Below are 25,219 nucleotides of genomic sequence, written 5' to 3'. Positions count from 1 at the left end.
CCAAACAGAACTCTTTTTTTCTTCTTCTCTATGTTTTCAACCAAACACGCCCCTTCACATATTTTCCGGCAATTTCAAGTCAATGGAAATTGATTCTGCGGAGAATTCTAACTGGCTTTTTGACTATGGCTTGATGGAAGACATAGCCGCCGTCTCCGGCGGAGGCTTTCAGGAGCCGCCACCGCCTCTCACCGGTTTCGGCTGGCCCTCTCAATCTCTCGACGCTTCCTCCAACGTAAGGTGTGCAATTATAACCCTTAACCCTTCTTTCTTTTATTTCTTTCCTCTGCTTTAATTCTTCGTTTGGCTGCTGAGAAAAGTAAATCAGAACTAAAGAAAATTTAATATTGTGTGATTTGGTTGCCAAGTAATGTGAAAAAAGAAACCTAAACTAAGTCAAGTGGTTGAATTGGGCTCAACTGAGTTTTGTTTTTAGTTTTGTACTTTTGTTATTCCTATCGGAAGAAAGTTTCAGAGTTTAAGATTTTATTTTTTACCTGCGTATTCTGAGAAATTCTAAAATTTATTATTCCCTGTTTGTTATATTTTTTAGTTAAGTGATTAATTGACTGAATTCTTAAAATGGAAGTAGCTTTTTTAGAAGAAGAACATAATCTTACTTAATGCTTTGTTTGAATGCACTTCTTTAGATATGATTATGTGGCACAGTGAACTTGTGTGCTTAAAGTGTGATGAGTTTGGTAACTGTCTGTCTGTTCAAACCACAACTTTTGTCTGTATAATAGCCGGGTGTAAGAGGTACTCCAATTTCACTTTTGTTGCCTCTTGGGAAGTTTATGAGCGACAGAGTTCTAGTATCTATTTAACATTTTGTGTGCATCTTGGAACTAAGTATGTACACAAACTGATCCTTAATTCTTTATTAGGACTGTCCCTTGATAGTGTTAGAACTTGTGAAAAAAAACTTGTGCGTTAGTCATTTGTAGGGAAGTTCAAAACTTAAAAATCTACTAGAATATATTACATTTAGTGATACGAAAACAGTTGAACTAAAGCAGTGAACTTGCTGTGATACATATTAATTTAAAATCCATTTGGGTTCTTTCAATTTCACTTCAACTTTCCAATTTCTGCATTTGTTTCTCTAAGTCAGTTGACATCAACTTATCTTGGCTGAGTACACACTAAACATTTTGCCTGGTATGTTATGTTTTGTTTTGTTTTTTTATTTTATTTTATCTGATAGGTAAGTAAACTTACACGCATATGCCCTTTCAAGGATGGAGGATATACCACTATAGTCAAGACTTTGGTGGTTTATGGTTTCTTTCTCCTTGTGCTTGAGGTTAGAATTATGAGTGGCACATCTGCTCTTCATATCTTCTGTTTATGGACTAGGCGATTCATTGTTTGGAGGATATAAAATGAGCTTTAATTTACAATCATATCATTAGAACTTTAGAACCATCAATTTATCAACATATATATTTCATTGCCATAGGACTTGTCCACCGAACTGGCCTAGTTCATGTACAGGATAGATGTAAAGTATGAGTTAATCATTTATTTATTTATTACTTTGGCAAGAAACTCACGCACCCACTTTGCTCCTATGGGGATTTGAACCCTCAACCTTCTACTTTGGAATTTGAAGAAGTACCACTAGGCTATAACCCTCAGTTAAAAATGGTGTTTTCTTTCTCTCTTTTTTTAATCTTGTCAATTTATTTATTTATTTATTTTTCCCCTTTCCTTTTCTGCCATTATCTCTATGTCTAAGTTCTGTTTTCAGTGCTGAAATTGACTGCTCGTTTGGGGATTCTGAAGGCCTTAAGGAAGCTGGCTCACGAAAACGGTATATATCTCATACTTGCTCTTCTACAAGTCTTAGTAAACAATATTTCTGCCTGGACACTGGTTATGGTCAATGATTCCAGATTAGGTATTATTGTGTTTTTACTCTCTAGTTATTTGATCTACTAGAACTTATTCATTTTCCCTTTTCCCCGGAGTAGGTGACCTACTTGCACTTGCTGCTCCCAACATTTCCTTGGTATTTGATGGATCCTTCCTAAGCTCAATCTAGGATATTCACACCCAAATCATCATTGATAATTTAGACAACTCCTAAAAAAAAAAATCAGTCGTGTTTTCTCTCTAAATCTAAAACCTCCATATGTGAAAGAAGCAATGATTAGAATCATTGGATCTAAAAGTAAATGGCATAAATTGTTCATGAGTTTACTCTTGAAAAGATTAAGTGCTTGTTAGCATGATAATAAATGTCGTGACCACCCAATATCACGTATGTGAACTATAGAGGAATTTTTTTTTTTTTGATAAATAAAAGAATATTATTAAAAGACGCTCAAGAGGGGAGCGAAACCCAAGAAAATACAAAAGAGCACAAAGGACTCAAGCCTTCAAAGAGGCCAAAAAATCAACAATTTCCTCCAACGATCTATGATCTCTCCCTGAAACCCAACAAAAAAGAGTTGAAATAATCGAGAATTTAAGCACCGAAATCGACACCGCCTTTCCTTCAAAGTATCTCCTATTCCTTTCAAGCCAAATACACCACCACACACAAAGCGGCGTAGCTCTCCACACATCCTGACTGAGAGCCCCCACATGGTAACCTCTCCACATCTCAATCAACTCTCTAGTAGATCCTGGCATAACCCAATAAAACCCAAATAAGCCAAGCATTAAATCCCAACACTCTCTAGCCAAAGAGCAATGAATAAGAAGGTGATCCACAGATTCCTCATCACGAAGACACATATAACAACGATTGACCACCACCTGGCTTCTCCTTCTCAAATTATCCTGGGTTAAGATCCTACCCAGAACCGAAGTCCACACAAAGAAAGCCGCTTTGAGAGGAGCCTTAGAATGCCAAACAGACTTCCAAGGAAAACGAACTCCAGGATCAAAAGAGAGGCACTTGAAGAAAGACCTCACCTCAAAACGCTCCTTGGAGTTTGCGACCCAATACCAACAATCCGAATCCTCCACCACAATCCTCTGGCGATATAACAACTCCAAGAGACGAATTGCCTCATCAATCTCCCAATCCTGAAAGGCATGCCTGAATCGAACATCCCAAACCAGTCTCCCATTATCAAGATGATAACAGTTAACCACCAAGGCCTGCCTATCCGAAGCAATCCTGTAAAGTTGAGGAAAGGCAAGAGCAAAAGGAGCATCACCACACCACACCACACATCCTCCCAAAAACAAATCCTCCTCCCATCTCTAAGACGAAACTGAATGTGCTAGGAAAAATCATCCCAACCCTTCCGAATAAATTTCCAAACTCCCACCCCCCGAGGATTTCTAACTTCCAAAGAGCTCCACCTTCCTCTCATCTCTCCAAAACGACAAGCCGCAACCCTCCTCCAAAGCCAATGTCTCTCCACACCAAACCTCCACAACCATTTTCCAAGAAGGGCCTTATTAAAGGGCACCAATCTACGAAGACCCAGCCCACCATTCCGAATAGGCCTGCATACCTGATCCCATCTCACCAAATGGAACTTAAACTCTTCACCTCTGCCCCCCCACAGAAAATTACGCTGCAACCTCTCAATCCTCTCCACAACTGAAGATGGAATCTGAAAGAGAGAGAAAATAAGTGGGAAGGCTAGAGAGGGTACTCTTAATCAGAGTGACCCTGCTGCCCTTGGAAAGATACTGCTTCTTCCAACCTGCCAACCTTCTCTCAAATCTATCTACAACTGGATCCCAAATCCCCACACACCTCGAAGGAGCTCCCAGAGGCAAACCTAAGTAAGAAATGGGAAAAGCACCAGTGCGACATCCAAGGATGTCAGCAAAAGTCTCAATCTCAGGAACCTCCTCAACCGGCACCAAAACACTCTTGCCCACATTCACCTTAAGGCCAGAGATAACATGGAACCAAATCAAGACACATGTCAGATATCTAATCTGGGACACATTCGCATCACAAAGAACCAGAGTGTCATCAGCAAACATCAAATGAGAGATCTCCAACTGAGAAGCAGCATCCCTGCCCACCCGAAAGCCTCTCACAAGACCCAAATCAGCAGCCCTTCGCATCAATCTACTATGGGCCTCCATCACAAGCAAGAACAAGAAGGGGGAGAGAGGATCCCCCTGTCTCAAGCCCCTTGAGCTAGAGAAAAAACCGGTAGGAGCACCATTAACAAGGACCAAAAAGCAAGCACTAGAAATACAAAACTGAATCCATCTCCTCCACCTATCACCGAACCCCATCCTCTCCATCAAGTACAGAAGAAAGCTCCAACTCACATGGTCATACGCTTTCTCAATGTCCAACTTACAAAGAACACTCGGGACCCCACTACGCAATCTGGAGTCCACACACTCACTTGCAATAAGGACTGAATCCAAAATCTAACGGCCTCCTACAAAAGCATTTTGAGAGTCCGAAATGATACCATCCAAAACTTTCCTCAATCTAGAAGCGAGCACTTTGGCAATCAACTTGTAGATACAACCCACCAAACTAATAGGGCAAAAATCCCTCACATCCAATGCCCCCCCCCCCCCCCCCCCCCCTCTTTTTTCGGAACGAGAGCAATGAACGTGGCATTCAAGCTTTTCTCAAAAAATCCTCGAGAATGGAAAGCATGGAAAGTGCCCATCACCTCTCCTTTAACCACCTCCCAGCAATCAAGAAGAAACCTCATGGTGAAACCATCTAGACCTGGGGCCTTATCCCCATTGCAACTCTTCAAAGCAATCAGCACTTCCTCCTCAGAAAAAGGCAACTCCAAACCCAAGCACTCCTCCTCAGAAATAGAGGCAAACTGCAACCCTTCAAGCAAAGGTCTCCACTCAACAGTCTCTAAGAACAACTTCTCAAAGAACTCTGAAATTCCTTTGCAGATTTCCTCCTCCTTACAGAGTAACCCCCTCAACCCGAATCCTCCCTATATGATTTCCTCTTCTATGAACAGTGGTCAATCTGTGGAAAAATTTCGTGTTTCTATCCCCCTCCTTGAGCCATAAGGCTCGAGATTTTTGCCTCCACGAGATCTCCTCCATGATAGCAATCTCAGAAAACTCTGCCTTGCACTCCGCCCTCCTAAGCTTCAAAGCTTCCACCAAATCCCCTTGACCCTCCATACGGTCAATAGCCGCAATCTCCGTAAGAATTTTTTTCTCCATTCCAGATTCCCAAAGACCTCTTTATTCCAAGTCTTAAGATTCTCCTTTAAAAGACGCTAATTGCCTGCAAGCAGATGACTAGCGGTGCCCACCACACCATACCCCTCCCACCAAAGACGAACCCACTCAAGAAAGCCCTTAGCCCGCAACCACACATTCTCAAATCTAAAAGGAGATCGTCTACTGCACAACCCGCCACAATCCAACAACAACGGAACATGGTCAGAGATAGGACGAGGCAACGATGCTTGAACAACTTCCGAGAACCTCTCCTCCCACTCCCCCGACACAAGGAATCTGTCAATCCGGGAAAGGGTAGGAGGGGTACGGCCACTGGACCAAGTAAACGGCCCTCCAACCAAAGGCAAATCAACCAACCCGAATTCATCAATAAACTCCGAGAAAACCTCCATATCAAACGTCCACCTACCTCCCGTTGACCTCTCAAACGGAGAGCGAACCACATTGAAGTCCCCACCAATACACTAAGGCAAACACCATCGACTTCTAATCTTCCCCAACTCCTCCCAAAGCAAGTGGTGCACACCATCCTCCAAAGGACCATAAACACCCGAAAAGACCTAATTAAAACCATCCTCAACCAAAGTAAGAACATAAGAAACAGAGAAGCGCCCCACCTGAGCCTCCACTTTAGACACCTCTCTGTTATCCCACATGATCAAGATGCCCCCCGAGGAATCAATAGCATCCAAAGCAATCCACTCCACAAATCTCCAACCCCAAAGACTCCTCACAATCCTATCAGACGTCGAAGAAAGTTTGGTCTCTTGGAGACACACCACATGACCCCGACCTTTACGGATAACCGACTTCACCACTTTTTTCCTGACCGAATCATTGAGACCCCGGACATTCCATGAAAGAATATGTAACTTCATAGGGAAACACTTTAGAAAGCAAACCCTCCCTTCCTTCCACCACCTCTCCCTCCTGATCTGGACCCCCTATTTCTCCTTTCATACGTGATAAAATCATTGGGGCTTTGCATAACTGTCTCCCCTCTCTCCTCCTTTAACCCTATCTTACCACCTGCTTTTTCCTGAAAATGAGAATTGAGGACATTATTAAACAAACACAGTGCCTCATCCACTCTACCCTCAAAAGAAACCCCTAACAAAGGACCCACTTCCAATCCCTTCTCCCTCACCCACTCCTCCTCAAGATCATTCACTCCGACAACATTCGAGTCGCTAACCCAATTACCCCTAGGCGGAACAACAGCCAAAGGAACAGCCAAATTCACTGCTTGTTCCAAGTCTTACCATGGAATCATGCCCGAGTCTCCATCCAGAGAAGAACCTGCAGCTCCCTCCCAATCATCAAGAACAGAAGAGGAATGCGAGCAAAACTGTGAAACAGGCTCCTCCTCTGTCAAAACTCCTCCTGAATCACCAAGAAAGCCTTTCGCCGCAAAATGGTCCCGTATCTCCTTCAACAGAAAAGCAGCCGTATCATCATCAAGCTTCACCTTCACATCCCAACCAACACAAACTGTAACTCCCTCGCACAAACCTTCACATCGCCAAGAGAAACCAAGTCCAAACCCAGAATCACCATCCTGTCTGTCCACAAAAACAGAGTCCCTCTCACCCTCCGATTCTTTAGAGAACGAAACAGAAGTTGTCCCACCCTTCACCCGTTCCAAAGACATTGTCGAGTCCCCCAAAAAAGGAGAAGAAGAAGAAGAGAAACACGGTTTAATAGGAGAAGAACCAAAAGGAACTGAAAACATACCCGATTCAAAACCGGATTGCGAAGATACCACCCATTTTTGCTTATCCTTTCGTGACCATTTCTTACGAAAAGCGAGAAGGATCACCTTTTTCTTCGGCAACCGACGTCTCAGGACCGGATCCTTCACTCGCCGATCAACGTTCATTCTCGTTTTCATCGACCCAGCAACACAAGGAGCTCTATCATCTCGCAAGGAGGACAAGGGCTCAAACCTGTTAGACACCGGCCCAGATCCATAACTCGGCCCACTTTTTAATCCCGCAGACCCGTCAACATTAACTTCTTTAGAAGACTGGACGCTCGGCCCACCAACCACAGCACAAGGAACTTGCACATCACATTCAGATCCCAAAGAAACAAAAATAAGCCTCTTAGAAATTGAATTAGGCCTTTCAGGCCCAACAAGCGGCCCAACATACTTAGGCCCACCATTGCAAGAAATAGTAGCCTCGTAACCAAGCCTTCCATCAGGCCTAACTATATGGGAAGCCAAATTTGAAGTGAAATTTGAATTGACCGTGGGGACAGCTGGTCTCCATTGGGAACGGACAAATCCTGAGCGCCAACCACGTGGACGCTCTGAAAACCTCTCCCTCCCACGCGCCTGATGTGCATGGAAACCACCTATTCGTCTTGATTGATCCCGTTGCTGCACAAAAGGCCGACGACCAAATCCGGCAAAACCTCCGCCCCACTGCATCATTCGAAGCCCATCATTCCAACGGCGATTTTGCAAAAAAGGAAGCCCTTCCTTCCGCTTCTAATTGAAGATCCGTTTAAAGCACTCCGAATTATGAATCCAAAGTGCGTCCCTCCATTCTTTCCATACCTGGAATTCTGCCATTCCTTTTTTCCCCATGGATTCCCACTGCAGCCATTCTTTCTCCTTAAGCAAGTGCAAACCATCACCACCTTCCAAGCTATCTGTCGTTGGAACAAGCTCAGGAGGCTTCTCCTCCCAAATCAACACCTTATAGCAAAACTGATCATCGTGAATAAACACAAACGGAGGGCAAACCCGACCATCGGCGACGGTAATACGGACTCTTTCAGCGTCCAAAGCTTCATCAGCTTCCACCCAAATAAACCCACCACCAAGATCACCAACTGTCACGAACAAAGCATGACACCAGAGGTGGAGAGGAAGACCGTACAGCGTCACCTTCTTCAGCCCCTTCTCTTTCAACACTTCCGAGCACCTAACCCTAAAGCTCCAAGCCTCCAAACAAAGAGATGCCGTACCCCAGTCACGGCGACCCCCTTTAAGAACACGAGAGGCTTCCGTCAATGAGGGAAACCGGAAAAGCAACAAAGAATCCGGCAGAGTCGAGACCGTCACTCTTGCGGAGATCTTCTAAGTACGCTCGGCCCAAGCCGCAATCTGAGCCCCGTCACCCACTTCCTTATCAAATTTCCCAACCAGACACGATCAAAGATCTTCTCTTCTTCTTCGTACCGAAACATCATCCAAGAAAATCGATGGGCCTCTATACGGATTTGCAGATCTAGCGGATCCACCTTGGAACAATCGAGGCAATCTAGCTACCTCCAAGAAAGAGCGCATGACAAAGAAGAAAAAACCAAACCAAACCAGACGAAACAGTCAACAGCAATTATGAGTGTAAACTTGGACCCCGAGTTTGTGCACATAGGTTAATATAGGCTCATTGTAAAACCTCAAAATCAAGGATAGGCTTCCTGACATGGTCCCATAATTACAATTACACTTCTAGTTTTTAATTATCAGATAGCATTAAAGGGACCTAAACAACTTGGGTAGGTTAAACTGATTCAGTCTGGTTTGGCTTCCTTGTAGAGTGTAGTGCATTCTAAGGAATCATACGGATGATGAAGTTGAACTTGAGAGTTGAGACTTCAAAATGAAACTTCAACTAACGACTCATAATGTTCTATAATTAGAATGCATTTGAGTTATCTATGCACATAGGCGTTGATAATATACTATGCACTTAAGAATACATGTAAACATATGATAGCGAAATGCTTAAGGTTCATTTGGTAACTCAGTAAATGTACAATACTGACCTCTTCAGAACCTCAAGTATGTTCGTGTGTATTAATGTATTCATGTATCTAATCACGTCTGTCTATGTATAAAACATACATAAAGATGTTATATGTCCATTTCACATAACATTCATTTGTGTTGAAACATATACCATACATTGTATTTTGGTGCTGTACTCTCTTAACTCCTTTTAATCTATGGGTGCTAGAAAAGCATAAAATGGAATCATATTGACCTCCTTTTTTATTTATTATTATTATTATTATTATTATTATTTTTTCCTTTCTAGACATTTTCCTGTCCTATTATATTTGTTTTTCAAGTAATATTCTCTTATCTCATAGCCTGAAACTTGTAATGTGGCCAACTAATTGCTTGATCAAACTTGCTGCTTAAATGGGTGCCATTTGATTTAGGTTGACAATCATCCACAGTGGTGTTAGTGAGCACTGTGAATCCTCTTGTGGGTTCACATAAGCACCATTGTATCGTCTTCCTTTAACTGTATGGGTCTTTTTCAGTACCAAAATGAACTGGTTTATGATCCATCCCAAGAATACTATGAAGCATGAACACGGACACGACACAACACAAACTTGGCGATACGGCAAATCTTTAAAAAAATTAGGACACGGACACGCATAGTTGTTAAAGGCTCAAAGCACACTAAGGCGCCAAAGGCCTTCTGGAGCCTAAGCGCAAGGGCAGTATAAGGTGCAAGCCTGATCGAACTAAGGCGCGTGTATATAATAATGCATATTTAAACATATATTATTATATATATTCATAATTAAGCAGTAATTGCAGTTAAGTAGTGAACCATAAATTTATGAACTTTTGCAAATATTTCATAAGGTTAAACAATACAGTATATGATAGAGAACCTTTTAATTTACTAGTCATCAAGTAAAAAAGAAATTGATATGAATAAATGATTAAAAAGTACAAGGCGCGCCCTTGTTCCTGAGGGCTTTATATAAGCCTGATTGAAGGGGCCTGGCCCGTAGTAGGTTGAGGCGCTCTAGGTGAGCCTTGACGAGCCTGGGGCTTTTTGTGGAGCCTAGTCGTGCCTTTAACAAGACACGGCAAGGATATGGCAATAAAATAATATATAATTTATTTTTATATAAATAAAATTAATTTTTGCTCAATTTCTTTTATCTATATCCATAAATATGATATATAAGACCCACCATACATCTCATATTTCTATTAAAGAATAAATATAGGCCTACAAGCCCAAATGAACCAGTCTTTGAAAACTCACTTTTACTAATTTCATGAAATTCAGCAATCAGAGATTATTTTAACAACCAGTATTTCAAATTCTTGTAACCAAACAACTAGTAAAAGTGATAAGATTGTATCTCAATGACACGTCTGTCTATCTCTTCCCATTCTTCTCTCTTTCGTTGACACGTCTTTTTCTTTCCATCATTCTCTCATCCCCCATCTCTTCATATTCTGAAAACTTTCTTCTTTTCCAACTCTTTCCCATCTTTTTCCTGAGGTAGGGGCAGGGGAGTGACCGACCTGAAATTGACTCATTGGATCAAGTCAAGATCAACGACCCCAAACGATCTGAGCCTATTGTATCATTTTACAGTTTATACAATGATACGTTGATTCTTTGGGCTTTTCTCTGTTTCTTATGTATAGAAAATGAATATATACAGATACATATATCATCTTCTTCTCTCTGCTTTTTTCAAACAAATAGGCTTGATTGGGCCTGAGATGTGTCGTCTGGCGTGTCCTAGCGTGTCCGGGCATATCCTTTGACGTGTCCGGTCAATAAAAAATATATAAAATAATCGGATACTTCTACCAAGTGTCGGACACGTGTCCAACACCAGTACGTTGGCACATCAAGCCATGTCAGTGCTTCATAGCAAGAATCTATTATGTCCTTGACGAAACCCCAGATTAACATTTAAGTAAGGAATAAAATAGGAAAATATAAGTGAACTGTTCCCCCAATTTGACTTGTGAAATTTTCTTTAAAAGGTGTTGCAGTGCAATTATGTTTTTTTCTGTTTATCACAGAAGGAATTTAATCAAAATGTTGCCTTCTTCTCTAATTATGTTTAATTATGCGTGTGCAATTGCTAATATAGGTTGAAGTCTGAATCATGTACTGGATCTGGCTCCAAAGCATGTCGTGAGAAATTGAGAAGGGATAGGCTGAACGAGAAGTATGCTATTATTCTTTCTACTCTCTCTCAGTGTTCTGTGTCTGAAAATCTCACATCAACCTTGGCATTATTTCAAGGTTCCTGGAGTTGGGTTCTGTCCTGGACCCTGGAAGGCCACCCAAAGCAGACAAGGTTGCTGTTCTTAGTGATGCTGTTCGAATGGTGGCTCAGCTACGAACTGAAGCCCAGAACCTGAAGGACTCAAATGAGGATTTGCAAATGAAGATTAAAGAATTGAAGGTGAGGTTTGGATTCGGTTTGCTTTAAAGCTAATCTTCAATTTAGAAAGCTTTGATAGCATCTCTTTCTTGTCCAGCAAGGCCTCATATCAATGATGTTTTATGAAGGAATCTGGGTGAAATGTCTGTAATGTCTCCATTTGTGCAGGCTGAGAAGAATGAGCTACGTGATGAGAAGCAGAGGCTAAAGGAAGATAAAGAGAAGCTGGAGCAACAAGTCAAAGCCATGAGCGCACAACCAGGCTTTCTGCCACATCTCTCTGCAATGCCGGCTGCATTAGCTGCTCAAAGGCAAGCTGCTGGCAACAAGCTGATGCCCTTCATTGGTTACCCCGGGGTTGCAATGTGGCAATTCATGCCACCTGCTGTGGTTGACACATCGCAGGATCACGTGCTGCGCCCTCCAGTTGCTTAAGTTGGAGGATGGTTTGTTCTCATTCTTTGTGCCAAAGAATTGAATCTGTTTTTCGTCTTTTGTTCCTTTTGTTGTTGTTGTCAACTACATTGATGCTGAATAATGTTATGACTGTATCAGAATTTACTGGGATAGGTTTCTGCCTGGAAGCCTTACTATTCATCTTAAACATTGGGAAAAGAAGCTTTTTTTTTTTTTTTTGGGTGATAAGTAAATGTGGATTGAAACAAAAAAAGCGTTTAAAAGAGGAACGAGTCCCGCATACAAAAAACAGAACTGAAGCCTAAGGACCCAGAAGGTCCAGAAAAAATCTATGAAATCATCAGTAGAAGAACAATAACTTACCTTCACCCGACTTAAAATGGAGTGAAGAATAAAAAGTTTAGTCGCCATGGACGTGGACGATGCCACTGAAAAGTGAAAGTTGGGAAAAGAAGGGTTCATCTGGATGCCACTGGTGAAAGTTGTTCAATTTCCTTCCGTGAAACATTTGAACTTTGTTCTATTTTCTGCAGCATTTGGAATGAGGCAGTTCCATTGAATGCATAAAATTACTTTATATTATTATAAGAATGACTATTTCATTTTTTTCTTCCTGTTAATTATCTGCTTAAACTTCTGCGTGAAACAACAGGAGTGGTTCATTGGTTCTGTTTCATGCCTAAGTCAGTGGAATTCTCACTTTTCTTACTTTCCTGATTTCAACAAATGCCCATCACGCTCACTGTTGTGTTTGGCCTGTCCGATCATCATTTTATTTATTGTCTGGGGCGTTGTTGCTGCATATTGAAGAATTTATATGAAAACCCATGGATAAAAGACCTATTCGTTTCTTTTTCCCTGTAGCATTAAACATTTTAATCAAACTCCTGTTTTTTTGGCAGCCGCATGACATGATTTTTAGTGTTAATATGCTTAAATTACTGTTTGTTACTTGAGAAGATTGGTTGTGGCAATTTATATTGAAAGATTTTGAAGTGCTCCTTTAGTGAATTACATGTCCTTTTGCGAAATGAGTGCTCCTCCCAATGACTCTGGAGATGGATTTGAGGTGTATATGACTGTTATAGGTTGCCAAGTTATTTTGTGTAAGTGGGACTTTCAATGAATGAAGCATGTTGGTTGGGTGGATATACCAACAACCTGCTATGCTTGGCTCATTCAATCAATATTTTCTCGCACAAGAGTAGTACATAGTTTAGACAAATGGTTACCAAATGATGTTTTCGAAACATCATGGCATTGACTCCATGAAATGGTAAATAAAGATCTAAAACTCTTATGTATAAAGAAGAGATTTTTGTGCACTCTTCCTGTTTTCAGTTCTTTGAAAACTGAAAAGTAGTGTGACCAACTCTTTCATTGATTCCCTATTAGAGGGAAATCCATTAATTGAGTACATTTCTTCATACATACAATAAAAGAAAAGTTTAAAATGAAAAGTAAAATATAAAAGTGGAATTTGATCTGAAATTCCGTCAGGTAATTATCTACAACTTCCTTTACGTGGTAAAAATAAACAATAATCTAGTATCCATAAGCTTATTTGAAGTTGACAAGCAATGAGAATGTCTCAATTTCTGAATTTACCTTCTCTCTCACCTAACTAATCTGTGTTCAAGCAAACATCGAATAGGTCAATTCCAAATTGGCGTCTTCACTTTACCAACCAGTGATTGAAAATTTCATACCCATTGCAAACAGATTAGGCTTGGGTTTGTGACCATCAGATGCAGAACTACATCTGGTCTGGAAATGGCATTGTAACAAAGTACATGCAAGTATGCCCATCTAGTTGATCGTGCGCGTGTTAGTTGAATCAGACGGTTGTGAAGGAACCTCCGATATATCATAGCCATAGTATATGGCATACACACTAGTATCAATTCATGTGGATTAATTCATCATCTTTGCACTCTCTAATGGTGATCTCCATCTCATTCCCAACTGTAGTAGGCAATATATCACAACAATGCCGTCTCGGTGCCTGCAACTGAGTACCAAAAAAACATGGACTAAGATACAACTTTACTAGGGACACCACAACACTAATGCTCCTAACTTTAGTATTTCTTAAGAGATGAATTTTATAAAGGGATTTTTATTATTTTGAATTAGTGACTTACAAAACACGGTTGCTTTTGTGGAATTTCAAGGAATATATACATATACTACTATCACATGAAACTTTCTAAAGACAAGACAAGTTTGTAGTATCTGACTGTTTCAAAAGATAGAAATATGATTTCATTCCAAAACCTTTAATTTTCTTTGTCTTTTTCTTTTACCATCAAATCCCATTTGCAAAACAAAATGAATGTTTGTCGTAAGTGGTAAAAATCAAATACCTGTTTGATGTTAAGGTCCATCTTCTGTGAGAAGACTTCAACCTTTTTAATTTTCCGTGGTGAAATCATGTCAATGGTGCAATTGTCAGGGACCATTCTCCTGTAACTGCTCTTTATACCATTGCTACCAGAAGACACCCTATCAAGGAAGTAAACGACAGGCCTTCGACATGGGTCTGGGTGTTGTTCCTTTGTGTTGAAACTAAACATTGGACGGCCATTGCGCCACGGCTTGAACGTTTCCTGTGGTGTAAGAACGTCCGGCAAGCGCACATGCTTGTCGAACACCTGAACCGCATAGCCCCACGACACCGACGCGGTCCAGGAAAACCATCTGTCGTAGCAGACTGTTTGCTGCAACAGCCTGTGAGGATCAACTTTTGAAGCTTCAAACAGATGCTCTAAAGCCTTGGTGGTCGTCATGTTTGGGAAAATGGGGTCCGTGACATCCAAGTGATGGATGGACACCAATGGTGCCATGGGATGGGCAGCCAATAAACCAAACATATCTCCATGAATATCCATCTGCCCAGCAAGCAAAACAGAGCTGCTAAATTCAATCTCCCAACAGATCAAACAAACAAAAAATTCATACACAAGTTGAATCATTATGTGTCCGTATTTAATTAGTGGGTAATTGGTACCTGATGGAAACCGGGCTCCCGTGTCAATCCTATGCCGAGCTCTGCCACACAGGAGTGGATCCTTGCATCACTTCCATAGAGATGTGGGTACCTTTCCAAACACGAATCGAAAACGTTTGCCAGGACTCTTGCTAGGGGATAGCTTATGGCGAAACCAGCTCCCCCAAAAGCCATATCAAATGAGAAGAACTTGTTTTGTAGGTAATACTCCGAGTTGGTCCCAATATAGTGCCAGAGGTTGTGATCATACTTCGAAAGCGTCTTTAACAAATTCTCCGGAAAAAAGACGGTATCATCATCTCCAAATACAAACCACCTCACATTGGTATGGTTGAGGGCAACCGTCTCCAAAACAACCCGAGCCACTCTAATTGCCGATCTGAGACCACCCCGGTACGTGTACCGGAAGTTGTTAGTCTCCTCGGATATACATACCGGAGGAAGGGAATCAGAATCATTATATGAAGCTGCATTGGGTGGCATGCTCTCGAGGAAGACGCATCCTCGCATTTGCTGGGGCTTCCACCAGAACCGAACAAATTCCTTCCTCTTGGGCCATGACCTTTTGTTCGATGCAATACCGAACACGACATGCTCGAGAGAGGTTGGCGTGGACAGGTCTTGCAGAAGGTTTGTGTTCACGAACTTGGAGGTGGGAACAAGGACAATGGAGACAAGGAGGTAAATTATAGAGAAGATAGAGAATGAGAGTAGAATAAGATTTAAGGAACGAGAACGAGAAGAGGAGGTTAGTGTTTTGGAAGATGAATGAGAAAACAACATTTTAAGGGAGATCGGTGAGAGCGGTTTAGAGGGAGGTTTAAACAGATGATGAGATTCTCAGGTTGTGAAAAGTTCTAAATATAGGTAGGTGATAGATAGGCATTGAAGTTTATAGCCATCGTTTGGACCGCAATCCGCGGCGTAAGCAAATTTAAAGAAGAATTTGATGTCTTTACGTTAGTTCCAAGTCCATGATCCCAGCAATGAGAATCGTCCATGTGATGGGTTCAGTTGAGAGGGGGTGAGACATCAGGTCAACCACTTTGATTGACTTAGACTGCATCAAGAGAAATAGACACGTATACATACATTATAAATATATATATATACATACATACAGAGAGAGAGAGGCGGTGTGGTCAATGCATAAAGTAGAATAAGTCTAAAAGGGAGACGGCAACACCGGACACACTATCACGAAAAGAGGAAAGTGCACGTAGCTTTCCCATGTGCAGGGGTTCAGGTTAGAATCCATAAGACAAGGAACATGCTTCTAACTCACATATCTTTCACCTAAATTAAAGAAATTAATAGGAAAAATAAAATTTGAAAAGCGTAAACAAATATTAATTGAAAATAATTGTATTTATAGTCTTCCCTTCTTCATATTTTGATGAAGCAATCAAGCGTATGCAACCTGCAATTCAATCCATCAAGTCCACCGAGACTCACAGTAACCAATTCTGCTGTTTAGAAATTAAAAGGGCCCAAAACCTGGAGGAAGAAGGGTAAGCCACTTCTCCAGATAAACAGAAGTTCTCATAAAAGAAAACCGGCCTAGCTCGGCCTTCGCAGAGCTGAAACAGAAGCTATTTGCTCAAAATTTCTCATATGATTCTAATCTAAAATGATGATTCAAAACCAAGGGTTGGAGAAATAAAAGCAACATTTTGAAAATCCATATACATAAATAACAAGTAAGAACCAGCAGGGGACAGAATACAGCATTCTGCAATATGGAATTCTAGGGTTTAAGATAAATTACACTTCAATAAACTCTCGCAGTGGGAGAAATGCTACCAAATTTTAATTTTGTAGAGAAAATGAATGCCTCCAATGATATATTTGGCATCCCATAAGAAATCTTTTATAGTTGCTGCATTAGTAGTTGTTTGCCCCCTGTGATGTGGGATTGACGGTCCCTTCAAGTCTCTCTATCCTTCAAATTCCTCAAATGCATGATCAACCTACTAGGCTATAAATATAAAAGAACAACCTAATTCCCCTTCCGACCAAAAACCAATAGCTGGTAGAACAGGTTCCTTTCCGTTCAGGACCCAAAAGTTTAAATCAATTACATATATGTAATATTTCATCCTCATGATCTTTAGCCGTCTTCAAGCTAGTCAAGTCCGCCTTATGGTTGAAGGAAGAAACTATTTAACCCATCCTGAAAAATGAAGGCAGCCTGCACCCAAAGTGAAATGACCCTACAAGAAGGCCATTAAATTATAAAAGAATATAAAAAATGAAAGGATTTCCCCAATCAAAGATACATAGGTAATAATAACTCAACATGCCTTGTCCTAATTATTCAACCAGCTCCAATGGGAAAACAAATTAAAAGTAATAATTTAAAAAAGAGACATAGATAGAGGTAGATAGAGGTAGATAGATACAGAGAGAGAGAGAGAGAGAGAGAAGCTATGGAAAGTTGTACCTGTAAGGTCACCTGATGAGTTCCTAAACAATAAAAACCATGGTATTAAATCTATTTCCTAGCTACCTTACCCACTTCTCATTACATCTCAGTTTAAATACATGTTGATTTTGAAAAACCTAGCATTTGATTGCATTTTGTCAAGATTCATGTTCTTATGGTCTGACACATTCTGTTCAGAGTCAACTGAATACTATTCTTTTTCCATCTTGAGACCGACTATGGAAAAACGAGTAAGACACTGAGGTGCTATTGATAACTCAATTCAGCACTCTGCAATCATGTCTGCAGCTAACTCCCCTCCTATAGGAGAACTTTAGTTCATATAGTGTACAACCAATTGAAGCAGTGAAAAAGTTAGAAATTTTTTGTTCCTACAAATAAAAAATGGTTAATGAATGGCGAAAGGACTATTTACTAGGTACATGGACACATTCAGAACTGCAACAGTAATTTTGCTATAGAACAAGTAACTCATGCCATAAACAACAATTTCATAAGGCCAATTTAAATTTACAGATTGGTGACAGAAGCTATCTTTTTTTACTCTTTCTTTTTTTTTTCATTTTTTTTTTTTTTTGATAAGTTTATCTTTTTTTACTGTTTTACATGGGAGATTGATGGAGAAGTGCACTGAAATTGCAGACCATTGAACTAGGAAAAAAGAAAAAGAAAAAGAAAATGCAGACCATTATCTTATGGCTTGGAAAATGTACATCATTAGGTCACCAAACAAAAAATATCATATTGCAGGTTTCAAAAACTAAATAAATAAATAAATAAGCCAACAAAAGCGACATCATTGGATGGAGTTGCGGCAACAGCAACAACAAATGCAAGAAAAAGGAGGGGTTCCTTTAAACTTATGAGGTTTTGGGCTCACATTAACAGGTTTAACATTTGTTCCATAGGATTTGATTGCCAGTAGTGTCAAAACAAGTGTGTTGAATTTCATAAAAAGGCTGGTTCTGTCTTTAATTCACGAGCAAAATGGTAACTTCACTCAAATTCTTAACTGCATAGGACGGACGTCAATCAGTATTATTTTGCAAACAAGATGGAAGGTCCCTATTATTTTGAAAAACCTTAAGGGAGGCAAGTGTAATTTGCCCCAATAATTATTTAGATTTTCACATTACTTGTATTTTTAAAAAGATCAAAAATATATATTTGATTTGATACAAATCCATTTTCTGTTTAATATAATAAGGAATGTTTATGCAAACAATAATCTTTTGTTGCAACTCTTATGTTATCCAAACCATTAAACATCTTTGTACAACTTCTTACAAAATTTTCATTCAAACTAAAAAAGTGCAAGAAAACATATTTCTTTTCTTTCACCTCACTAAATGAAAGAAAAGGTTGCCAGTTACTTCTATTTGCCATAATTGCTATGCTGGGGATGATTCTAATGAACATTTGTTCTATCATTGTGGTTTTGCTGTTGAGATTTGGAGAGGGGTTTTTGATTTGTTGCAGCTGCAGGTTCCTCAGTTTTTAAGTCTCAATCACATTGTGGACTGGTTTTTGCAAAACACTATGACAAAGTCTCTCAAATCTAAGATTTTGAATGGCATTTTTCCAGTTATTCTATGGAAGATATGGTCCAGTAGAAATGCTATGCTTCATACAGGGATACAAGAACAGAGCTCACATGCAGTGCGAGCTATTATTTGGGATGTTATCACACATCTCAATATTAGTTTAGCAGACTTATTGATTGTATTTGGTTGGTAATTTTTCATTCTGAGATATGTTGTTTGCTGAAATTGGAATTTATTTCCTTTTTTTAGGCTTTGGAGATTTGTCTCCTAATGTAATTGTGCTGTTTTGTATATTTTTATAAAAACACCCCATTCAGGAAAAAAAAAAAAAAAAAAGGCCGACGAAATGGATTTGTGAATTTGGGGTAAACCAGAAAAGAAAATCTGCAAGGATGAGAGGAATGATGTGACCCTGTATAGAGCAAAATGGCTAAATATTATTCATGAAACTTTGTTTTGTAGTACTATACCTCTTATCTTATAGAAACTCCGTTTTGTAATAGTATGCCTCTTTTTTAACTAGGTTCAATTATTAAAACTGAGGGGGTGATCATCGAAACCGAGGAGCGGTAACGCTTGAAAATACATGGAAAACCAATCTGCTATGATATCCTAGATTATGTTAGCATACATGAGCATTGTGAAAAGACTTTTGAAATTCTTGAATATGCTAACTTGTTCAAAACTATGCAGAAACCAACTCGGATACTAACCATCATATTGTCTGTAAAGCTTTCACATTACTTTGAACAATTTACCAGTAAAGGGAAGTCTCTTTTTATCAAAAATACCCTTAATCTCCTGCTCTCTTTCATTTTTTTCAAGTAATCTTATTTTCCTAATCAATTTTCACATCCAAATTATAAAATTTGGCAAAGTACTACAGAAATTTTCAATTGCAACTTTGATACAAGTCTTTAATTCTAACTATTTCATTTTGCAGCATGACAACTAACTGAACTACTAATGATATTTACCATTAGTAATGGAAAAAACCCTCTCAGAACATTGTACATTCAATCATAATGATAAAATTGATAACAATTTCATAGAAGGCAACATAATAGACCAAATAAATAAATCTTATACACTATGAGTGTAAGCATCTTGAATTTAAAATATGCAAGCACATTTTAAAATAAAAAGGAACGAGTAATATCATTTTATACAAAATTACCTTATGATTTACAGTAGGGAATTTATCTTCAAGAGAACAAGCTGTGATACAGTCTCCCAAGTTCTCGTAAAATTGGATATTTGCTTGAACAAAAGTCGTCCCAAAGATAATTTTATTTACGCATCGAAATCAGCTCATCAACTCCACATTGTCTGATATCAATAACCATTGATTTACTGAAAGATGGTGAAATGTCACAACACTGACGACGAGGAGCCTTAAGCTGAAATGGATAAAAATACAACAGCATTCAACTGACAATAGTAAGAAAAAAATACAAAACAAAGACTAACTCAAATTTTCTAAAACAAGCATATCCAAACCAGGCAAGTAGTACCTGTTCAATATCAAAATATGTCTTCCATGAGAACACTCTGATCTGTTCCAAATTCTGTATTCCCTTGATGCCTGAGCAATTTCCCACAATATGCCTTCTATAGTTGGTCCAGAGCCCGTTCGTATCAGAAATAACACTCTCAAGAAAGAAAACTACAGGTCTTTCACATGAATCTCTGGGGTACTCTCTCATCTTGAACATATAGTGGCTTGAAAAAACATCCTTACCTCTCTTCCATGGCCTAAAAGTTCTCTGCCACGATAGGAGATCTGGAAGAAGACGACTGCCTTCAAACAACTGAACAGCATAACCCCATGCAACTGAAACAGTCAATGACTTGGAGTGGTCATAGCAGACAGTTTGCTGCAAAATCTGAGCAGGATCCGCATTTACAGCTTTAAAAAGATGTCCCATAGCTCGAGTCCTAGTCATGTTAGGAAATATTGGCTCCACAGCATCCAAATGATGAAGAGACACCAAAGGTGATAAGGGATGTGCTAAAAGCATTCCAAACAGATCTCCCCGAATATCAATCTGACAATAGTAAAATATAATTTAAATAAATAAATAAAGCACTAGAACTTATCCAAAGAGCTCGGAAAATAAGAAAATTATGGATGTGGCTTCATTAAACTAAGTGCTAGATTCAATGAGCATTTTAACCAGTAGAATAGGCCAATATAATCATGGTATAAGGAAAAGGAAAGGAGATAAGTTTATCAAATCGATGAAGTTAATTGACTAAAATTTCCAAGCTCCAACTCTTAGTTCTCAGATTTTAAATGTTTCAGAGTGAAAATGTAAAACAGAATACATTACAAGTTATAAAGAGCTATATATACACACAAGTTGCACTTAATATTTACATCCTATTCACATGTCTTTGAGCTAAGTATTCAAAATTATTTCAAACAACAAAACTCATAGATGATTGAATAAGCAGCCAATAATAAAACCTCTTCAGAGGCAACCCGTAATAGCAAATCCCATAGAAAAAAAATAAATAAGTAACAGTTTCACCATTCCATTTTAGGCACTAATCGCAGACCAAGCTGGAATCACAACTATGCCACCAACTCTCAGTCTCAGCTATTATATAACAATCAAATCAATGAAGTCCACTCTTAGCCACAACATGACATGCTCAAATTTAAACCAATAAAGGAAAATTTCCATTAATATTCAATTCACAGAAGGTAATTTCCTTCAACTAAGACAATAATGACAATTAGACATTCATTGCATGATTTTATACTTAAAACAAATTAAACATTGCCTTGGATTACAAAATGGAATAATTGACAATTAAGGCAAAGATGATCGACAGATTCATGAACAGAAAAAACAGAGGAATTGATAATTTTACCTGATGAAACCCGGGTTCATGCGACAAACCCACTCCGAGCTCAGCCAAGCAAGAGTAAACCCTAGCATCGCTCCCATACAAGTGTGGGTACCTCATCAGACACGAATCCAAAACCCTACCTAAAGCCTTAGCAAGCGAATGGCTTATGGCAAACCCTCCACCACCAAACGCCATATCGAACGAGTACTTCTCGTTCTGCTCGTAAATCTCGGAATTACTCCCCACATAATACCAATGGTCATGATCGTACTTGGACAGTGTTTTGACCAAATTATCCACGAAAAACACCGTGTCATCGTCGCCGAATACGAACCACCGAACGTCGGACTCGTTGCGATCGACGGCTTCTTTAACGATGCGAGCAATGCGAATCGCGGACCGAGAGCCGCCGCGGAAGGTGTAGGGGAACTTGGAAGTGTCGGCGGAGATGAGAATTGGAGGGAGGGAGAGGGATGGGGAGGAATCGGGTGGGGGTTGATCCAGGAAGAGGACAGCGCGGGTAGAGTCGGGGTTGTACCAGAGGCGGAGGTAGGGTATGCGGTTGGGGAAGGATTTGGAAGAGGAAGCAATGGAAAAGAAGAGGTGACGGACGGTGGTGGTGGTGGTGGTGGTGGTGGTGGTTGATGATGGTTGTGTAGTGGGGACTATGAGGAGATTGGATGGGGTGTGGTGGCGGTGGACGAGAAGGTAGAAGATGAAGAGAGTGGAAATAAGCAAGCTGAGATCTTTGATGCGAGATGGGTTTCTTACGATCTTGAAGAGGAACATGTTAGGGAGACACAGATGGTTGGACTTTGCTTAGAGACACAGGTTCCCACTGTGGGGTACAAGGAAAGGCAAAGGTTGTTCAAAACCGAAGAGAAGACATAAATATGAACTTGAAAAAACATATAAATAAATAAATTATTTGATTATTTTTTAAATTTAAAAAAAAATAAATAAATAAAAAATAAATAAATAAAAACCGTGTTAGAATTTTTGGTGTACATGTTACGACTTACGAGTCTTACGACATGAAACCGACGGTCACATTTCATATTATATAATGTTAATATCATAAATATGTAATTATTTTATTTATTTTTTTCTTAATTAATATTCACATGTTTGTACGAGGATTTATTTTATTATTATTATTTTTTACACTGTAATTATTTTATTAAGTATTATTATTATTATTTTTTTTTGGCACCATTTTATTTAGTTATTGACTGTTCAAAGTTTTAGACCTATATAACTGGTTCATATAAAGCATTCTCATAGTATTCTTTTTCACTTTTTTGAAATGAGTGAAAAGAGAGATAAATATCTATTGTTCACTCTATCCTAGACTCACATATCTTTTAATAAAGTAAATACTATAGTTGCTAATCAAAAGTCCACCATATAGTATTACCAATTTAATTTTTTTTTTAAGGAAATCAATATTAAGAGGAAAAAAAAAAAAAGAAAAGAAAAATTTAGAAAACAATTTTAGAAATTTAAAATTTTGGAAAGGCATTATATAAAAAATTTCTTATAAATGTACAAATTAAAATAAAAATTACAAACGAGCTAGTGGCCTAACTGTATCATCCTCTTACTTCTCAAAGGAAGGTTAGGGATTCAAGTCTCAATAGAGATGTGTGTGAGTACTAATTATGAAAAGAAAAAAAAATTAAATAAAAATTACTATATTTTATAATGGGCTTCGCCACACACGAGCTCCGCCCTACTTACTATTATTTTATTGATATTACTTTCTCAATCTTTGATGGTTATAATTTATGGTACTCTACCCAACTAGAAAGTCCAATAAATATATATATATATATATATATATATATATATATATATATATATATACATATTAACTTAGTCCAATACTCAAATCTCCACAAGACAAAGTGGTATGTCAATTTTCTTGCCCTTTTATTCAAATATATATATATATATAATAATAATAATATTAAAGAAAAATATAAGAATACAAAAATGAAGTGACAATATCGTTTTTCTTTACTTTTAAAGTTTTCTTGTAACAAAATCGTGTTTTATCCTTTCTATTTATATAGTAACAATTTTTTTCTCTTTTTCTTTACTATTTATTTATTTATTATTATTAATTTTTTTTTTTCTAGTCGGTGGTAGTCACACACACTTGTCTCTTTACTATCTTTTCAAATAAGATTACATGGCAAGTTCACAACCATCAACTTTAAAAAAAATAAATAAAAATTTGAAAATATAGGAGTAAATGATAATGACTAATTACTCATTTATTTATTTTCTTGTTTTAGGATGTGATATTAATTAGCTTCAAAATGACCAATGCAAAATAGATAATGATGTAATAATTGAGATTTGAACATGATGGGCAAAATGGATTCGGTATATTATATGATAAAAGAATTTTTAAAAAATAAAAATAAAATAAAATAATTATATAAAATAATTATTAGACCAATTATATTGTATGAAGCAAAATGTTGAATATTAAAAAGAAACAATAACAACACATTCATGTTCTTGAAATGGAAAGTTGAGATGAAAATTTTGACTAACTAGAACAGACATGGTTAATAATAATGAAGTTGGAGAAAGATTAGAAGTGGCAGCTACTTACTATTGAACCAATTATTATTATTACATCATGACTTACACATTACACTCAATATTATTGTCTTATTACAGATTAGAAGTGGCAGCTACTTGCACATTTATGACTATATTTGTATCACTGCACTCCACCATCAGAAGATGTCCATTTGAATCAATCATTTGTGTGTGTGTGTGTGTGTGTGTGTGTGTGTGAGAGAGAGAGAGAGAGAGAGGATGGTACAACTTTCTTCCTTTCTAACATTTTAGAGGCATAAATTGCTAATGTATAAAAAAAAGAACTATGTTGAGCAATGCAGTCAATGAAAGTAACGAGAAAATGCAGAAACTATTGCAAATGCAAACAGACTTTTATTATATATAGAGTACTCGTGGAATGGAGTGGTTTTCTTCAATATCACAACTGCAGAATCAGCTGTGTTTGATTATTACATAGAAATGGAACTGCCTAACTATCTAAACACCTAAATAACCAAAATTGACTTGCAATCAGTACTGTGCCTTATGGCAAGAATGTGGGGTGTTGCAAAAAGCCATACGAGGCTCGCGACTCGTGAGGGTCAGTTTTGAGAGGGAGGCAATCAAAAGTCACTGCAAGGTCCTTCACCAAGTTTATCTCCCAACTGCAAATATCACATTGCGGGATTACATCAAGGAAGGAGAATTGATCAGTATCGCGGAAAGAAAATATGGCACATTTGACATAATTTTTTTTTTTGTTTGTGGCGTCAACTTGATGGTCCCTAGGCCAGCTAGCAATACAGGTAACAATGGCATAGAAAGAAAGTGGATAAATTATACATAAATAAGACCAAGTGCCATTACCTTGAAGATATAAGGGACACTGGTATGAAAAATGATGGATGAGGTCACACAAACTCTATCAAAGCTGGGCCGGGTTGCTCCTGCAACAAGAATTCAATTTCATAGGGGCCACTCAGCAGTGAAATCTGCCGTTGCAGAGATGAAATATAGTTAGTTATTTGA

At 38.6% G+C, this 25,219-nt stretch overlaps 3 protein-coding genes across 6 annotated transcripts; 1 reads left to right on the top strand and 2 right to left on the bottom strand.

Annotated features, from left to right (window-relative positions):
* On the top strand, positions 1 to 11,955 carry LOC132308021 (transcription factor ILR3-like). 2 transcript variants are annotated; one of them, XM_059805963.1, is made up of 5 exons: positions 1 to 240; positions 1,742 to 1,816; positions 11,041 to 11,118; positions 11,196 to 11,358; positions 11,506 to 11,955. In XM_059805963.1, exons 1-5 carry the CDS (start codon positions 83 to 85, stop codon positions 11,770 to 11,772), a joined length of 741 nt encoding a protein of 246 aa, XP_059661946.1. In that variant the 5' UTR covers positions 1 to 82; the 3' UTR covers positions 11,773 to 11,955. The 2 variants fall into 2 exon arrangements, with proteins under 2 accessions (XP_059661946.1, XP_059661948.1); XM_059805965.1 differs by having other exon boundaries at positions 2 to 240; positions 1,754 to 1,816.
* Positions 11,956 to 13,208: 1,253 nt separating this feature from the next.
* Positions 13,209 to 16,343, bottom strand: LOC132308018 (uncharacterized). The gene is made up of 3 exons (XM_059805959.1): positions 14,765 to 16,343; positions 14,121 to 14,645; positions 13,209 to 13,765 (listed from the first exon to the last, which is right to left on the bottom strand). The coding sequence occupies exons 1-3, from the start codon at positions 15,545 to 15,547 to the stop codon at positions 13,655 to 13,657; spliced, it is 1,419 nt and encodes a 472-aa protein (XP_059661942.1). The 5' UTR covers positions 15,548 to 16,343; the 3' UTR covers positions 13,209 to 13,654.
* Positions 16,344 to 16,415: 72 nt separating this feature from the next.
* LOC132308019 (uncharacterized) lies at positions 16,416 to 22,490 on the bottom strand. Of its 3 annotated transcripts, none has more exons than XR_009482360.1 (4): positions 21,635 to 22,490; positions 20,269 to 20,802; positions 19,932 to 20,154; positions 16,416 to 16,977 (listed from the first exon to the last, which is right to left on the bottom strand). XR_009482360.1 is itself a non-coding variant. In XM_059805961.1 (3 exons), the coding sequence occupies exons 1-3, from the start codon at positions 22,400 to 22,402 to the stop codon at positions 20,044 to 20,046; spliced, it is 1,413 nt and encodes a 470-aa protein (XP_059661944.1). In that variant the 5' UTR covers positions 22,403 to 22,490; the 3' UTR covers positions 19,819 to 20,043. The 3 variants fall into 3 exon arrangements, 1 of the variants encoding a protein (XP_059661944.1); XR_009482361.1 differs by having other exon boundaries at positions 16,416 to 16,955; XM_059805961.1 differs by lacking the exon at positions 16,416 to 16,977 and having other exon boundaries at positions 19,819 to 20,154.
* Positions 22,491 to 25,219: the final 2,729 nt, after the last annotated feature.

The sequence above is a fragment of the Cornus florida genome, unplaced genomic scaffold (assembly GCF_030987335.1).
Source record: "Cornus florida cultivar Cherokee Brave unplaced genomic scaffold, ASM3098733v1 CherokeeBrave_3.0.0_Hap2_Chr05, whole genome shotgun sequence".
Classification (NCBI taxonomy): Eukaryota; Viridiplantae; Streptophyta; class Magnoliopsida; order Cornales; family Cornaceae; genus Cornus; species Cornus florida.
The sequence above is the reverse complement of the archived record's forward strand: the minus strand, read 5'-3'. Positions and strand labels throughout refer to the sequence as shown.

Excerpts from the sequence above, each read along its gene's own strand:
- LOC132308021 (XM_059805963.1), top strand. The coding sequence starts at position 83 with ATGGAAATTGATTCTGCGGAGAATTCTAACTGGCTTTTTGACTATGGC. Across the intron at positions 11,119-11,195 it reads AGGGATAGGCTGAACGAGAA|GTTCCTGGAGTTGGGTTCTG; the intron begins GTATGCTATTAT and ends CATTATTTCAAG. Across the intron at positions 11,359-11,505 it reads TGAAGATTAAAGAATTGAAG|GCTGAGAAGAATGAGCTACG; the intron begins GTGAGGTTTGGA and ends CCATTTGTGCAG.
- LOC132308018 (XM_059805959.1), bottom strand. The coding sequence starts at position 15,547 with ATGTTGTTTTCTCATTCATCTTCCAAAACACTAACCTCCTCTTCTCGT. Across the intron at positions 14,646-14,764 it reads GGGAGCCCGGTTTCCATCAG|ATGGATATTCATGGAGATAT; the intron begins GTACCAATTACC and ends CTTGCTGGGCAG. Across the intron at positions 13,766-14,120 it reads TGGACCTTAACATCAAACAG|TTGCAGGCACCGAGACGGCA; the intron begins GTATTTGATTTT and ends TTTGGTACTCAG.
- LOC132308019 (XM_059805961.1), bottom strand. The coding sequence starts at position 22,402 with ATGTTCCTCTTCAAGATCGTAAGAAACCCATCTCGCATCAAAGATCTC. Across the intron at positions 20,803-21,634 it reads ATGAACCCGGGTTTCATCAG|ATTGATATTCGGGGAGATCT; the intron begins GTAAAATTATCA and ends TACTATTGTCAG. Across the intron at positions 20,155-20,268 it reads CATATTTTGATATTGAACAG|CTTAAGGCTCCTCGTCGTCA; the intron begins GTACTACTTGCC and ends TATCCATTTCAG.